The sequence below is a fragment of the Lepisosteus platostomus genome, chromosome 14 (genome assembly GCF_059453375.1).
Source record: "Lepisosteus platostomus isolate fLepPlt1 chromosome 14, fLepPlt1.hap1, whole genome shotgun sequence".
In the NCBI taxonomy this organism is placed as follows: Eukaryota; Metazoa; Chordata; class Actinopteri; order Semionotiformes; family Lepisosteidae; genus Lepisosteus; species Lepisosteus platostomus.
Genome location: NC_142624.1, coordinates 27768416 through 27787091, shown reverse-complemented (window position 1 = coordinate 27787091; position 18676 = coordinate 27768416). Strand labels below are relative to the sequence as shown.

Genomic DNA, 18676 nt, shown 5'->3' with positions numbered 1-18676 from the left:
AATCCTGCCTCCCTTACTTTTCTGCTTACTCAGCTGAAAATGTAGTAATGCTTACAGTAAGCTGAACCCAAATACATCTAGAATATCATTTGAAGTGTTCTTGACCTGTATTTCATGGGTTTAAGAAACTTCCTGACGCAAACCCGTATTTGATTAACCGATGAAATGAGACTTCTTAAAATTGCAAAGCAAGCATTGGATTGCCTTGAAAGAACTAAACACAGAAGATTATTATAATTTAATTGTTTAATGCAATCAAAAAGGTTTCCGGTTTTCGGCATTTTTTTTTACAAGCTTAGTGGTTTTGCTGAGACACTTTTGGAATGCCTTTAATTTGCTGAATTTTGAGATAAAATCTTTTGAGAAGAGCTTGACTAGCTGCGTAGTGGCTGCATCAATCACATACACAGTATACAGTAAGAGAGAAACAAATGTGACACCATTTACCTGTTAGACATTCATATTCAGTGTGCACAATTTTCATTATTCAAGTTAATTCAAAAATATAAATGATTATTTCCTCTTATTTAAGTCCAAAGGGTGAACTAAGAATCAACAATTCCTTTTGCAGAGCTACTAAATATACAGTACAGTCTTGATTTACTGTCTCATCCTGCTGCATTGTGAAGGGAAAATGCATTAGAATTCTGCATTGAGAATTAACAGACAATAAACCTAATTCAAATTCCTCTCCAAGTTCTTCCAACTCTCACACATTTGAGAGAAGTGACCCCCATGTATGGTTGTAAACAGTGGATCAAATGGACTAAAAGCATCTAAACTGTTACCAGAATGAACCTGAGACAAAATAAACATATTTTAAGGAAATAATCATTTCTGTGATCTTATGAGTTGTAGAAAAAAACAAAAGAACATAGATATAACAATGCTTTAAAGTCGTGATTTTGGAGTCACCATAGTTTGTTAATGTATCAGTTTTCCTTTTGCCTGTCTTTACATGCTATTTTAAAAAGGAAAGTAATAATGTACCTGGTACAGTGCATTACCTTTCTGTAAATAGTGACAATAAGTTAATTTTTTGTAAAGGAGAAAGAAACATTGATTGATGGAAAAAATAGTTTATTGGATATTCTCTCTTTTTATTTCAAGTTTACTTCACATAATACTAATATCAGTATAATAATAGCCTCTAAAGAAAACTGGAATAATGAAATGCCTAATACAAGTGGCTATGCAGCAGATTCCTAAGTATTTTGGTACACACAGGATGAAAAGTACTTAAGAATATTATAACACAATATTGCTAATTTTCTTACTTCAAAAAGTAAACATTTTCATTAGAATTATTTTTTTTTTCTGGGAATTCTTCACAATCCTGTAAACATTTCATGTGCAGCGCTAAAAACATGCTGCTAGAAAATGGTCACTGTAGCTGAAGTGATAAAATATTTCAATCTGGGCCACTTGTGATCTTGACCAATCAACATGGATGGATTAATATCTAGAAGAAAACAACACGCCTAAAAACTGTACTGACTTTGAAATAACAGAAGGCAGTAAACATGATAATGATGGATGCAGACAGAAATAAAAATGTGAGTAAAAAGCTTTTATGAAGACATTAAATTATATATACATTTCACATACTAGATGGTCATTTACATACACTTTAGACTATTTAGGTCCATATAAAAATTAAGCAAAAGCATAACTGACCACACATACAAGAATGAAAAATGCAAGCATTTAACATCTTAACGTATTTCAACAGTCCTTATAGTCAATATTAATAGTTAGCATTAGAAATAATTGTTGCCAGTGTTCCAACTACAGTGCAATTAATATTGTCATCTAGAAAGATTTAAAAGCAACCCTTTCAATGAATGTAAAACATCTTATAAACCTTTGTGACTGCTCAATTCTGAATACACACAAATTACTAAACCGAACCCACACAGTGGAAATTGACATTGATTTATACAAAATACATTGCAGTCCTTGATATTTAATGTTTTTTAATGCACTGGTCTTTGTTAACTAAAACATATAACCATCCTGATTTTTTTTTTAAAAAGTGCATTTCACTTTCAAGATTTTTTAGAAGTGCAAGTCAGTTAATTTCTTTTAAAAGACTAGGTTTTAAAAGATTTGGTTTTCCTTTATTTGGGTTGGCCTGTCCTGAAGTATTATTTTTTTACACTATCCAGAATCAGATTAGGCAGTATGATTCAACAAAACCCACAAACCAACCTATTCAAAAGTAACTTACTTCCAAAAAAATGGTTTCAATTTAGTTTTATTCATTTGAAATCCTCTCAATTTACTTGCTGACATTACTCAATAGCATCAAGTGTTGCACAAGGCATTAGTTGAATATTGGTCAAGGCCTACAAATCACACAATTGTAAAATTAACAATAATTCAGGGAAAATAAAGATATTACACTCACTTTGATGTGCATTACTATTCCAAGATGTTTCATTTTGAAAGAATAACAAATGAATAAAAAAAACACATTATCCAAAACCAGAAAAAGAAAGTATTTGGTTTGGTTTTTATTTAATTTAAGTTATCTTTTCACTACATTCTTCATCATGATCATACACAGTAATGGTAGTTAATTTGAATTCATGATCACCTTCTTCCATTTTTCCATTTTGTTCCAAATTCTGGTATCATTTATACTGAAAACAATTACTTGTAGAAAATACCTGAATACAAAGAAAAGGAACACAAAATAATAAGCCAAGCCTTACTTTCACAATTAGTCCTGGAGGTCTATTATACTCAATATTTACTGAAGTGTGTGCAAAATATTGAAATATCCAAATTTAACAGTTCTGCAAAGCAAGGAGAGATAAGTTACATTGTTCAAACTAAGATACCTTCCCATTAAATTAATCAATTAACGCTTTAAATCTGGTGAGCCTCTGAAGAAAAGAGTTTGCCTTAACTACACTTATCTGTGCCATGAAGTTTGATCAGGTCCTACAGTAGTATTTAGTGTATCAGCCCTGTACTTAGATGATAACCAGAATAACAACACCTTCAGTTTAAGATTCTATGAGTAAGCACAACAAGAACAAAAATGAAAGTTACTAAAACGATTGATGATAATTGCCCTCCATAATAATTTCTTCTTTGAAAAGCACATGAAGATTATTTTGTCACACATGAGCTGATATACTGTACAAGTATATAGCTTACACTGTACATTATATACAGTAAATTCTCAAAAGCTCATCTTTATCAGTACCACCTCATGAATCAAATCCATGCTCATGGTTTTGCAATTCATTCTACTTCCTACAAACCAGGCCAACCCAGTTCACCATAAAAATACGCAAGATTAGAAGGCAAAACCCTAGTACATGGTCTTAACCTGCACTGGGTTACTAAATATACTACTTTGTGTTTTAGAAGCAGTTTATTCATTTAAATTATGATTTACTGTTTTTGTTTTAATTGTCTTACCAGAAAGATTAAAAATAAATCACAAAGTTTCCATGAAAATGAATCAGGTTGGCTGAATCGATAGCTTCAGGCTAATTTGGCTACATTAATATTAGTGCTTTTCTTGTCCAAGGCACGATATGCATTCACACGTGTAGCTTGAAATTATCTTCAAAGCCATCCAATTAAGGTGCGTTCTGCACTCAGCACGCAATGCCTTTTGCTTTTTGTGACTCTTCCTTTCAGAACATCTGATGAATGTAAGAAATGGCATGCCCCGATTAAAGAGCAATTCGAGCACAGTGATGTTTTAGCTTGCAGGGCAACACTCCCTTATTAAGCTGGTAGAACTCCACAAGCTGGATCAGATCAGTGAATCTTGTGTGACCATCATCCAGGCTAAAAAACAGCTCCCCCTCTTCCTCAAGCTGTGCAAGTCACAAAGAGGAACCACAATAAGGACACATTGTCATTTTCTTTCAATGTATAAATAAAGCAACCATCAACAGAAAATCTAAGCTAGAGTACACCTCACATTTCTCCTTAAAGAGTTAAGTAGAGATTTGCTGAACTTATACAAACCCCACATACTGCAGACAAGCACATTTGTGCCATGTATCTGAGACTGGTTCACTGATTTCTTGAGAGTAATATATATATATAGTTTCATAATTGTCTTCTACAGTACATTTACTAAATACACATTACCTTTGCTATTTTAGGATGTAAAGTAATAATGCTTACTACAGTATATGTCTGCAGTTGTACCTTGCATATTTTTACATGTATAACACTGTATAACTAAGAAAACGTCCACTGATGCTGTGAAACACCATAAATTGTGAATTACTTCAAACCTTTTTATAGTGGTCTTGTTTATATATTTAATTGACTTTAAGTACATTTTCCTGAAACATGCACTAAAGGTATAATATGAAGTAGGAGAATATACAGAGAAAGAAGACATGGGAAACATAGATCCTCACGGATATTTGCCTAGCAACAGCTCTTTCAATGGCTTCCAGCCTCCCTAGTGCTGTCCTGCAATCCAATGGAAACTGAAATCATTTGTAAACCAGGTTTACAAGCACTTACTGAAGCCATTATACTGTAAATACCAAAATAAAACAATAATGAAACACGGGGCTTTACAACAACACATACAGAAGAAAAACAAGGAACAGATGGAAATTATTTTATGAAAATGTTCAAAACTTAAATGTATACTTACTGGTACAATCTGAAAGTGTTTTATTTTCTGGGCGTGACACAATGACAAGACATATGTCTTGGGATTGCTTTGGCTGTCCCGTAACAGAAAAACCCTGCAGTTAAAACATATTGGTGTAGATTCAGTTTTGCCATTATTTTTAATATCTAAAATCCTACATTAAAAATTAAAAAGAATGACATTCATTAGAATAATATTCCTCCATTGTCGGAACTTGTAATAAACATAAGGATCACGATTTTCAAAATGAAACTGTTTCTTACCATGCCAGTAATTCAATTGATAATGGTGCACATGTACCCATTTAATAAAAATGCCAATGTGTTCTTACCCATCAATAAGACCTTGCTGTGTAATTAAGCGCTGAGCTTCATCTCGTGATATTTTGCAGTGAAACCAAGGCTGACACTTGTGGATAGCTATTAAGAATAAATACATTAATAAATGTAAGCAAGAGCAACTTGTACAAGTATCAAATATTGAATAATCATTCAATTTTTCACTAAGAGGAAGAGTCTGCATTAAAGGTTGAAAAAAATATACTGATATGGAAAAGAGCCTGATTTCTATTAAATACGTCTGTGATGTTACAGTGAGAAATGTATTGTCTAGTAAAAAGGCACCATGCTATTTCAAAATAGAAGTGCCAAATTTGGATAGACAACAAGTAAATACTGTATGTTAAAAACACATTCAAGATTCTGAATGCAGATCTTATTATTCATTTAAAAATGTCAACAATTTTTCATTAACTATAACAAGTAGGTCTATGTGCAGATAATATAAAAAAAACATAATGGTCATAGAGTTAAGAGAAAATGAATTCCTTGATATCTTCTTTCAGTTTTTGGTAAAGACTAGTCTAGATTTTGAGGTTCCAAGATAAGGAGTTACAAAGTAGGGACTATCCCCACTCACCTAAGTTTGAAGTTGGGCTCTGAGAAGTAGATGGGCTTCCATGTGAGCTCAAACGATGGCAGCTTTTTCTCTACGTAAAAAATCACAAGACATGCAGTCAAGAACGTACTCTCAAATGAGTCTAATTCTCACTAGACCTCTGTTGGATCTACTACGAAGAAAGGTTTCTTACTGTATGTCAAGTGAATTAGAAATGTGTCTAATTTGAGTGAAAAATGAGAAAACAGCCTTTATGCCATGAAAGGAAAAAACTGAATCTAAGAGACTTGTTTTCTTGATGTACTTACATGACTCAATACTACACTACCACTCCATGAAACATTTAAGTATCTTTAAAGCACATAATGTTTAAGATTCTATTTTGTGTACTTCATGCATGCTGAAGCCTTGTTATAGATAATAGATAACACTGTTCTTCATTACAATACAATATTGTATACAATGATGAATACACTTCTCTGTGTACTGTTGTTTTTTATTGTTTTATTTTTTGAAAACACATGTTTGTCTGGACTGAAACCCATCATCTTCAAGTCATTTATCCAAGCATACTATACATTCAGGGACAGTATCTTGTTTAAAGAAATAACAATACCCCAAACTCAGCAACTGATTTTTTTAGTTGATGCAGTTTTCAAAAAAGAAGAGTTATTTATAGCTTCCAATTACCTGCTAAATTAGCAAACATGCTGGAGTTACAGCAGGGACAGTATTGTAAGCAGCAAGGAAGTATTAAATAAAGAAGCACATCTACAAATTTATAAATGCACAACTTTTCAGAGTTTTAGAATTGGAAAAAGCACACACAGATATACTGTAGAATCTAAAATCTAGTAAGGTAGTGGTAGTGAAACATTATTAATATGTTTAAAATATTCTCTGGGAAATAGCATATAGTGTAGATCCTTAAACAGAGTGATTTTGGGGGAAAAAAAGAAAAGGAGCACAATCAATAAAAAAACAATGGGAAGATCCTAAAAGCACTAATTTGAAAACAACTCTGTCAACAGCAAGAGAAGACATACCCGCCAAGACAGACCTTCCTCAACTGCAACAGACAGCGCTTCTGTAGGGTTCTCTATCACCCTGCTCTTGTGCCCTGAGAAATCCATTGCCACAAGGGAGTTTTCAGAAATGCTTCTCTGGAGAGAAATGTGAAAATAACATGTTGAAACATCTCAGAGGCCCAGCTACCTCTATTAACACAAGCTGGACAAACTGCAAAAACGAATACAAGAAAGCCTTTGTATCGCGATACTTTAGTGCCATCTAGTGGCGCACACAATTAAATGAAGCTCAGAAAAATGCAGCCCTCAAAAGCCAACAGCTTCACCCTAATTACACTTTTCTTTTTTCACTTTAATTTTACATATCCTGGAAGAACTGCAAAAACACAGCATTTTGCAAATAAAATGCAGTGGTTTAAAGCTATTTGTCAAAAGCAGAAAAGGCAAGTGTGAAGCTTTGAATTAAGTTGTCACAGTTTCTAACTTCCCCAAGGCTCCCCCACATGTGCTTAGAAACTCCTCATTTATTAGAGTTAATGAGCAAGCTCATCAGCTCAGTAATGTGTGTTTTGTCTGCTAACTATTTTCAGTACATTCTTATTACACCAATAATAAAAACTAGGGCTGTTTCATTTTAATGAATCATTTTTTCTACAAATTATTAATAGTATCTTATACCACTCTAACAAAGCACCAGCTTTTATTACAAGGTTAATGGCACAGCGATGACAATGAGATTGAGACAAGGATAGTTTTAAAGCTTTCCCCTACTTCCTCAACAAGACTATATCTAAAGCATTAGAACAGCTAACCAAACGACACACTGGAAACACTGTGCATTTTTCTCATACAGAAGTAGAGGTGATGAGTTGCTTAATCTAAGAGCAGCTGATCGAGAATCTATTTTTGGGAGACTACAGCACTCATCTACCCAGTTATAGTTACTGGAATGGAACAGCAGTTCACGTATTTAGAATTCTAATTGTCTGGTTTCATGTTTTCAGGGACAGAACCAAGCACTTGGAGCAAATTATTCACACTAGATTACCAAAACAATAGTAAATGTGTTTATTGTCCCACGACTATATTATCAATGCGTACATTATGCTATTTGTTAAAAGGTCATTCTTAATGATTCATGTACTGTTTTCCCTAATATTATAATAATGACTACTAAAATTAGGTGATAGCTTACAATAACGTGGTAGTCTATAATGTCCTACAAAAATGTTAGATTTTAGATGTTAGATGTTTCTGCAGAGTATGAGGCATTTATAAAAGATGGAAAAGATAAGAGTGCTAAATGTTAAAAGTGTTAGAGGGGGAGTATGGTTTGGTTTTTCTTCTTTTTCGGGGAAAGAGATCATCAGCAAAGCAGTAGCATTGTTAACATGTTCTAAATAGTACCACCATTTTCTCAGTGATTCAAGAGCGAGAATTAAAAAATGTGTAAGATGGCCTCCTCTTACTCGTAACCCTATTTCTAAAGCTTACTTTGCAATACAATAACAAATGCTGAGTAAGTAGTTGCATTAAATTTGAGAATAGCCCAAAATTTCGTTTTTCCCTTTAATGTTTTTTTTTTATTATTCTTGAATGGATAAGAAAAAAACTGCAAATAAGGCACATACCATTGGTGATGCTTTCTGCTTTTGATGTGGCTGAATGAAATTTTGGTACAGCTGCATCCCATACTAAAAATACAAAACAACAGTATAATTCATCTACATACACTTCAGCAAAATAGTAAAAAGAAGAAAAAAAGACATCAGAGAAAAATAAAAGGCAAAACATCTTCATTCATCTTCAGTCTTTTGTGTTGAACAAAACTGCATATGAATTTAATTTGTTGTACTAATACAAAACGAAAACAGACTTTTCATTTCAAGAGCTCCTATAATCCAAATCTATAATACTAATCACTCTAAAATTACAAGGAGCCTGAAATTTGAAGAACTTACTTTGAAGAGACGAATGGCCGTCACCCAGCATGTCTTAATCTGCTCCTCATCTGCACACAGCAGTTTCAGGTCTCTGGCTGCTCCAGATTTGGTAGGCTAGAAAGCCACAGTATATTGTTTAGGATTAGTATTTAAGGCTTTCTTGAAGACAAAATCTGTAGGAATAAAAGCCTCTAACATTGTCTTACTCGTAACTAATGGATAGGTTTTATGTCACATTCCTTTTTATACAAATATTTGTTTTTGCTCTTATTACCAAGGTAAAAGATGCAAATATTTGTAGAATGATTAGCATGCAGTATTTCTGCAGGAAATAAAACAGAAGTTGTGGTCCTTAAATTAAAATTATTAATACAGTTTGCCTCTATGCATTTCCTACCTGCTTTATCCAATACTGGATCAAGGGGGAGCCATAGCCTAACCATTGTGAGCAACAGGCACAAGGCAGGATACACCCTGGAGTGATGCTAGTCACTGCACCACCATGCCACCCCTAAATTTATTTAACCCCTCATTAATTACCTGAAAATGTAATTTGGGTTTGGGTTTCTCTTCTCTTTTACAAGACAAATCTACTTTTAACTTCAAAACAACAGAGCTGAGTAAAGTCCTGTACTGTAAGTACCAGACAGATTGCTTTGTTCTCAGCAATCTATGATCTACAGTACATTAAACATACATGTACAGTATAACAGATAACTGGAAAATGCCCAGAAAAAGTTTGTGTCTCCCACATTTACTGTATTAAGTGTAGCTTAATATAAAATTATGTCAAACTATGTAGCATACTCGTAATGTACAGTGCATGCTCATACTCATATTCCGTGTCTATCTTTCTTGATAGGAAATAAACTATTATAAAAATACCTTAATACAGAATCCATAGTCTGTTGGAGCGCCATACATCTTTCTGGCTGACAGCAATGAATACACATCATTATCGCTGAATTCAGCAATGAATTGAAGATGCCTTGGCTCCTAGAAAATGAAAATAGCAATTTTGTGTTTGTTGGTTTCAACTGATAATTTCATAGCTTGTTTTCCATAATGTTGTTTTGGAGCCTCTGAGGATGTACCCTCACAGTCATAAGCAAACGAGTGTTTTGCTGTTGCCTTTTTTATTTTTCATTATACTTTCCTATTCTTATTTAATTTTAGTTTAGTTCCTTCAGTTTTTATCTCTGTTACTGCTTTATCCTTGTTTTCGGTTGATTACTTGTACTTTTATTATCTTTTTTATATTTCTTTGGGGATTAACTTGGAAAGTTGGTTCAGTTGTTTATCTTGACTTATTGTTCCCCATGTAAAACTTCAGTAAAGAGATTCGATAAAAAGTCTTAATATTGTCCACCTTGTGGTTATTACATCTTCCTTTTCCATGCATGGACCACATCATGACCACATCTTGTCCTGAAAGAAACCTCTAGGTGAACACCTGTTAATAGACACTAAACTATACACTGAGCTTTTGTAGGAATGTTAACATATGGCATAATGCCTTTATTGGTTATAAGTGCTTGGGATCAGTTGAGCCATACACTGGAGGACATGAAAGGACTCATTGATGTTAGTGAAAATCGCAAAAGTAGATTGGGATTTAAAAGTAGCTGAACAGAAAGGGTCTTTATTGCTGAGAAAGAAGGAAGAATTGTGTTGACTAAGCAAAATGACTTCCATCATTTAACATCAATTTAGAACAGGGCTCTACATATTGGTTATAGTTCATTCAGAAACAATAACAAAAGTATTTTTTTCCAATGTTGTCTCCCACAACCCTACATATCTGTACAGTATCTATGATTGGTTATACAAATTATTAAAATGTTATACTGACAGACACATGTAATAATATGATATACTACTGTATATTCAGTATTACATTTATTATAAGATTATTATTAACGCCAAATTAATAAGAAAAACAACTCCATTACAGTGCACTTCAAGGTCAGACCTTTGATTTCACCCCATACATTACTAACCAAAGCAGAGTATACTCTTTTCTCAAATATGTATACTTTATGCACAGGTGAACATCTGTACCATGATTGGAACATGACTAAGAAATGTGACCAAATTTAGGTAGTGTGGTAATTGAGTAGGAGGTTACTGAATATTCAACAGCAGAAACTTAAAATGAATCTGATAGAACTTTACAGAGTTATACGGTATATATAGACAAAAGCAATCTAGACCCTCCTTTCACATTAAAAGCATATTTATTATTGATCTTGAAATTAACAGAACATAAAATTAGAGAAGGCGATAGCATATATACTGTATAAATCTGCCTTCTGTACCACATAAATCTGAGCACAATCATTTAACAAATAGAACAAAACGAGTCTGACTAAAAAAGGCAGTCATAGGAAATACCTTACTCTACTGTACTGTGTTGCACTGATAAAATCTCATGTTGATCATACTAAAATACAGAAATAAAAAATAACTTTCAGGCTAGAGCTGATACCACTGGAAAAACAAAGTTCATGTACTGTAGCATTTTACAGTTCCTAAAGACCTGAATGCACTAGTCAGAAAAAAAGAGCTATAAAATTGCTTCTACTGTATAGCATACAGGGGCTTCTTCTAACGTTCACAATGTTGGTCTTTACCTTTAGAGTGACTGAAGCTCTGTGACAGAACTGGCATTTGAAGAATAACAAAAGAATAAAATATCTTCTAAACCATATCAATGAACCAGAAGAATAAACAAGCTTGACAAGTCTTTACAAGATTAAACATTTACAAGTTAATAATGGGCACCAAGTACAGTAGTTACTGTACATACTGTACTTTCCAGCAACACTGTACAGTATACACCTTGTAGGTGTACTGCAAAAGGGGTTTTCAGAGCTTTCCTTATACTGTATTTATTTATAATAATAATTAGCAAGAAATAGCTAATTACTGAAGTATCTTTTACGATCTTTTTTATTGGTATTATTCATGTGCCTCTATCAATGAACAGTACACCTTGATACTATCAGAACACATAAAAACACAAAGTGACGCAAAGTGAATGCTACCTCTTGGAACCAAAGACTGCCAGTTTGGAGACCTTTGTTTTGTTTATTCACCTGTCATTTTTGTTGCTGAAAAAACACATTACACTACACATCCATGTATTTATTAAGCTTTACCATATTAAACACATTATTCTCATCATTTTTTTATTAAGCTTAGCATGTTAACTACACATTGATGGATCCTTTCTGGCAAAGACAGTTGAAACAAAAGAAGGGAAACAAGGCTACAGCATTTAAAACTAATTTTTAGCTTTAATCAAATTAACATTAGCTTTCAATTAAAGGATATTTTTAAAAATATAAACCATGTTTTTCACAACAATTTTGTAAAGTATTTGCACTATTTATGCACATACTGTATGTTTTAAGAAACAATTGAAGCCTACAGATTTTGGATATTGATTAAATGCTTTGGAATCATTTAGATTAATTGATAATTTGTGCCTGGTCATGACTCTTGAATGGCTTTGATTGTTACAAAAGCACTAAATAACCTCAGTAATGAAAGAGTTGACAGAGCAAAGGTAATGATGCAACTAAACCTTTTGAATATTAAACATGGTGAAAATCAAGATGGGAAAACACAAAAATGAAATACAGAAATGACCCACCTATCAACAGAATAACACTTTTGTGCCATTGTTACAGTGGAGAAACACCAGAGAACATGCCGGCACCACTACCAAGTCGTTTTTAGCAATGAATCAAGGTTTAATGTTGACTACTATGATGGATGTCAGTAAGTGTGATTCAGGAGTGGATAATGATATGCTAACACAGCAATCAATGAGGAGGGCATTTGTAATGGTCTGGACAAGAGCATCTAGTCAATACACAACTCTGCTCTTAGTGATTGATGACAACCTGATTACACTGCATTACATTGATCATGTCCTGGGACCTCACTTGCTACCCTTTCTGCAGGCTTATCCAGACCACATTCCAGCTGGATAGCAATGTTACTGGCATAGCCAGAGGGGTGGCATGGAGTGGCTCTTGCCATCCTTAAATACGTCTTTGCCACCCCAGCTGCCAACCCATTTAAGGCATTACCTAAAATCCCATATTGTTGTTAATTTACCAACAAAAGAAAATTTCATCATAGGAAACAATTACAGTACAATGTGTTTTAAATGTTTTTAAGAGTACACATGTAGCCTATATTGTAAATGATTGGTGTCAGCAAGTAAAGTATGCGTCAGATCATTGTCGATTATTTCCATGTAGATAAGTGAAAGATAAGGTGAGATTTTGGCTGGGGGATGTGATGGCATCTCAGATCGAGCCAAGGCAGCTCATATCAGCTCAGTTTCTTAAGAGACATGAAGAAGGTGTTTAAAATCAGGAATGAATAGATATTGATAAATATGAACTGATATTAAGGCACTTAATTTCGATCATTGTAGTTGTGATGTTTTAGTCTGATTTAACGGGAAATAAGTGGTTTTCTGCACAAATTCACTCTGCTTGCATGCCAATTCCATGGTCTAAAATAGAGGTTACCATTGTAATTGGCGCAGAGAATAGTAATACACCTTTTTTAGTACAGTACATCCTATTTATAGTCCAAATAATATCTTTTAAAAATGACATCCCCATAAAGTAGATGTCCCAGCCACCCCTCTGCCATGCCAAATATAAAATCCTGGCTATACCATCGGCACACATCCTTATTCTAATCATGTAAAAATGACTTTATTGCAAGCTGACAATCTGACAGGTATGCTGTGGATTTCCATCATGCCAGAACTGAGCCTAACTGCACATTTGTGGGATGAGTTGCAATGATGTGTGGCATCTCTGGCTCAGACATCAGTGAACAAGTACATGCTTGTCCAAGGTCTACCTTATATGGACAGAATCCCACCAGTGAGCATTTGTGAACTGGCGTAAAGCAGGTGTCACAGAAACACAACTTCCATTGTTTTCAGTAGTGGCCACACAACCTACAAGTCTTTATCTTAAACAGTGGATTCTCTATCGTGTCAACTGTGTTGAATTTACATATCATGTCTGTTCAATGAGTCGTCAGTACACCTTCAAAAAGACTGTCATTATCCAAATAACTTTGTGAATTTGCAGCAAGTCATGGGTGATCATTTTCTTTTGATGCTCAGTATGGAGTATATCTCTTTGTTGCTGACCTCATTATAAAAGGGGAAGCACCACAACCCCCAGAATATCAAAAACACAAAACCTGATTTATGAGAAGCACTGGTGATCTTAGTTGAACTATGAGACTTATTTTTCCTTAAAGATGTATTCAATAGTCATTAATCCTTGTAAAACGCCTTACAAAAATACGCATATTTATTCACATGTACTATTATTATTCACATATTCATATTTTGTTGCTTTAATGCGTGCCACCATGACACTTTGAAGTAGCAATTAATATGTTATACACACCACCTACACCACACATTCAAAGCATCAAACAAAAAGGAATAAATAATTACTATGAAAGAAAACTGAAAAAGTCATTATTGCACAAGTGTTCAAACCCTTTGCTTTGGTAAACCTAACTGGTACACATAATTACCTTAAGAAATCTCTCAATTAGCTGAGGGGCCTGTATACAATAATGGTAATATGACATCAGAATAAACACACCTACAGTATCTCTGTAAGATCCCTCAATCAGGTAGTGAATTATTGTAGTCGTGAACATTTTGAAGACTCTAGATATGTCTGTGAGCATGGTGCAGTTGATTAAATTAAGAAGTGGAAGGTGAAAGGCATTCTTAATATACCTACATTCGACTAATCCGCCAGGCAAGGGGAGAACTGGTTATGGACGCCACCATGAGGCCAGCAGCAACTTTAAAATGAGTTACAGATTTCAGTGGCTGAGATGGGAGAAAATGTCCATGAGTCAGCGACATTCAGTCACTCCACAAAGGGAGCTTGAATAGAATTTGAAAAGAAAAATCAAATTCCGCCTTGGGCTTTCAACAAAGCATTTAAGTCATACTGCAAACATGTGGAGGAAGGCTTTGTGGTCAGACAAGACAAAATTGAATCTTTTGGGGTTTGGTTACATGTGATGCAGACTCAACATAGTGTAATACTCAGTCAAAACCATCCTTACTGTCAAGGATGGTGGTGGCTGAATTATGTTTTACAGTAGTTCTGTTTCTCTTCAACATGGATTGAGATACTTGTGAAGTCTGGTGGGAACACTGAAAGAGCAAAGTACTGGTACTGGTGGTAAGTACTGGTAAATCTTAGAAGCTAACCTGCTACAGACCTAGAAAAATTCATCTTCCAGCAGGGAAAAGATACAAAGCGCAAAGTTAAGGTTACATTGGAGTGGCTTAAGATTTTTTTTTTTTAAATGCCCTGTAGTGGCCCAGACAGGACTCCTACTGACCATTTATGGAAAGACCTGAAAACTGCTGTGCAAAAGTAACGCAAGCAACTTGAGAGAGCTTGAGCAAATCTGCCAAGAACAATGAGCAAGAACTGTACCACGCCAGTATGTTAGCTGGTAGAAAGTGACCCAAAAGGCCTTGCAGCTGTAATTACTGCCAAAAATATTTCCAACAAAATATTGAGTTTAAGGGTCTTAATACTTATGCAATCCACATTTTTGTGTTTCTTTCACTTTAGGTTTTGCAAACATTTAATGTAACCTATCCAAGACGTGCTCAGTTTGAGCACTCCGGTTTTAAATAAAATATTATGTGTAAAAATGTGTATGTTTTGTAAATTCTTATAATGGAACACCATACTAATGGTCTGAATACTTTTGCAAGGCACTGTGCACTCCCCACCTAATACAGTGAAGTCAATTTATGACAAAGAGTTTCAGTGTTTCTGATGCATATACAGTACGTTTATGTTGATCCTGTCACAAGAGTATGCTGGTCTCAAAGATTAAGGTATGCATCACACAAGCTCCGTAAGTCATACATATGGCCCGTACAGTGAAACTACAAATGGCTCATTAACTCACTTATAGGTCCTATACTGTTTATAGAATCACCAGATATAAAATAATATTTACAGACCTTTGATGTTCCCTTGTTTGAAAAGTACAGTCCAGACCTTCTCAAAACAAAGTAAAACTTTTTCCACGACTTTTTTCCCTGCTCCTTAGCGTGCAAATAGCCATGAATCTCAGGACAAGTACTTGAGCTGAGAAATGTCTGTGGAAGACAATAACATATCGAAATATGACACAATTTACCAAATAAATATATCTTAAAAACGGGAGCAATTATTGTGATTCACTTTATAAAACATGGCATTTACAGTATCAATCAAACATTATACTGATATGATGGACAGATTATATAAGAAGAATCAACAATGTTACATTATTACTAATTATTCAATGAAAAATAAAATCAATTCAATACAAAGCATTACAAATTCGAATGAAAACATACATTATTGTGTAAACGAATCTAATTTATATATGAATGTAAGTAACATAAAAACTATTTGGTAACAGCACAGCACAGAAAAGCACTGAGCCAACTTGTCTCCCAGCAACCAGGAATTTACCAATTACTTCTCTTGAAAAAGACAGTAGCTTGCAGTATGCTCTTAAAATTTTGACAACTAGCTTACATTCTGCAGCCATCTGCAGTCAGAATCTTGTACTAGACAGCTAAATCTTAAGAAAACATCCTCCTCCCCTTGTGTGAGGAGTATGCTAGCTTTATTAATGGAATGAATGAAGAATACACTTAATTATGCTAGGGAAGTTTTCAAATGGTTAACTAAATCATCACTCCTCTCTGTGTTGTTAAATGTTCAATTTCTCAGAAGGTAAATGCTGTCAAAATGTACTTTTATTACCTGTAAAAGCTGTGAATGGTTCATAATCCCATTTGTTTCACCTGAAATAGACACCATATGTTCTGGAAAAAAATCCTGAAATTAACCAGAAAAGTACATTAATAATATTATTTTAGGAATAAAATGCCAAATGTTGTGTTGAGCTTCCTTAGCTACATACTGTACTGCTTTTTATGTGCTTAACTGCAACTGACAAATACTGTATTAAAAAAACATGATCCCAAATCACAGTACTGTACTTGGCAACAGCAAAGAAAAACCTCCGATTGAGAAAAACTATAGCTGTTTTTTTTTAAGAACTGCCCGAGACATTCTGGAACATACAACATTCCATGTTGTGGTTTTAATTTATGACAACTTTTTAATATGGGATTTTGCAGACACTGTATCTCAGATATTCATTTTTGCATCCAGGGTTTTGCACTTATTGGGTTATAAAGCTTACATATTTACAGTATTTCTACACACCTGAATGAAGATAAATGTTGGTTAATGAAGACAGAATCAGCTCGCTGTTCCTTTCATTATTTTGTATGTAGTAACACAGCAAAGCAACAGATGTTTTGTTTCATTCATTGCACACTTTTCTCACTGAGTAAATATCAGTCCAGTTTTCACACTGTATTTAAAATGAACTCAAATACTTTCTGTGTGTACAGGATCACAGTATAAATGAAAAACCTGCATACAATATCCTTGAGTCAAGTGAAGTAAATGTGCAGTTTTGACCTGAGAAGGTATTGTAACTGTTCATACTACTGTATATATGTTGTTTAATAAGCAGAAGACTAAAACAGGAAGGAACTCAAGTAAAAAAAATGTGTTTTTATTATTATAAAAAATACACTTGTTGGTAATTGCTAATATAATGTACATTACATCCTACTTACATGTATTCTAAGCTGGATTCTAAAACTGGAGTGTATTTCCCAAGTTATGCACCAATAACAAATTGACAAATCTCAGTTAGGGTTTACATTTTACTCAGTTTATCTTTAAAGCAGACATGCAACACTTACCAATGGTTTTTTGAAGAATTCGTATTTGGCATAATTTTTCCTGAAGTACAGACGGCTGTCTCCTTCCATTCCCCAGCTTGATTGCACTTCAATAACTGATTCATGGTCTTCTATGGTTCTTTCTGTACAACAAAGTAAAAATAACAAACAGGATAACCTGATAACAAAAAAATGTACTTAGCTGACGATATTTAATCTAATATTTTTTTTGAATCTACAATCCAATGTTTAAGTCAAATTCGGTTGCATGGCTGTGTATGCATACCTATCTATACTGTATATCTGCACAAACATACAGTATAAACGTTTGTAGAGACATGCAAGTGCAATACAAAAATAAATTTAGATTTAAAGTTATGTGTAATTTTAAGATTTGTACTTACACTAAACATTTGAAATAATATTGCAAAGGCCACTAACACGCCGTGTTTGTGTAGTCTTTAAAATCTGACCTTTGCAGTTTCATTTAGAGACTGTTTATGCATTTTGAATTCACTTTAAAATCTTTTTAGAAACATAACCTACAATTTTCCTGTATGGGGCTATAATGATCTACATACTGTACTGTAAGCAACAGTTTCTTATATGTCAGCGGAATTACTATCTCAGCACATTCAGTCAAAGTTCTCTTCAATGATTTTTCACTTCTTTCACATTAAGGGATTTTTACCCTGCTGATGGCATTATGGTCAAGTAATTTTGATTAATGTGGGTTTAAGTGACCAGGTCTAGTTTCAGATGAAAGTGGGGCATCTAGAGCTCACACTCCTAAGCTGAAACATACTGTTGTCCACATTATGGAATACAGCACACAGAAAATACTGGGTTTTAAAAGCAGAGTACTGTAGGGCAAGACACTACACAAGATTACCTATACAGTATATAAAACATACAGAAAAAACAAATGCTATGAGGAAAAAAAGTAAAATGAGACAGAAAGAGCTCATAGATGCATTATATAAAGTCTACAAACATACATTTCCCAAGTGGTAATAATTGCAATGAGAACTAAAACATTTTGCATTCAGGACATTGAAGAGTGTGCAAATGTTGGCTTAATCCAGCTGTAAATGAACTGAGTCAAAAGTCTGTAAGCCGCAGAGACAGAAAATATTAAGACTGTAAGACCAATATTTCATGATAAATGAAAATGCAGGTGATCTTGACAAACTTGCAGACTGAGCAATGATATTTGAATGTTACAAATAAATGGCCCATTTTTATTGCACAAGCCATTTAGTATATGATTTTATGCCTGGTTGTGTTTCAAGCATAACAGCACTGGTGC

General features: G+C 34.0%; 1 protein-coding gene across 4 annotated transcripts in view; it reads right to left on the bottom strand.

The window, feature by feature from the left end:
* Positions 1-1063: 1063 nt before the first annotated feature.
* The window catches only part of grb14 (growth factor receptor-bound protein 14), a 58297-nt gene continuing 40684 nt past the window's right edge, over positions 1064-18676 (bottom strand). For 3 of the 4 annotated variants that reach the window (XM_088605440.1, XM_088605441.1, XM_088605444.1), the window contains 11 exons: positions 17389-17510; positions 16370-16444; positions 15574-15711; positions 9399-9509; positions 8532-8627; positions 8202-8264; positions 6589-6705; positions 5564-5633; positions 4977-5064; positions 4646-4739; positions 1064-3842 (listed from right to left, as the gene is read on the bottom strand). In XM_088605440.1, coding sequence (XP_088461566.1) covers positions 3696-3842; positions 4646-4739; positions 4977-5064; positions 5564-5633; positions 6589-6705; positions 8202-8264; positions 8532-8627; positions 9399-9509; positions 15574-15711; positions 16370-16444; positions 17389-17510 — 1121 coding nt within the window. In that variant the 3' untranslated portion in view covers positions 1064-3695. The other variant, XM_088605442.1, reaches the window with a different exon arrangement.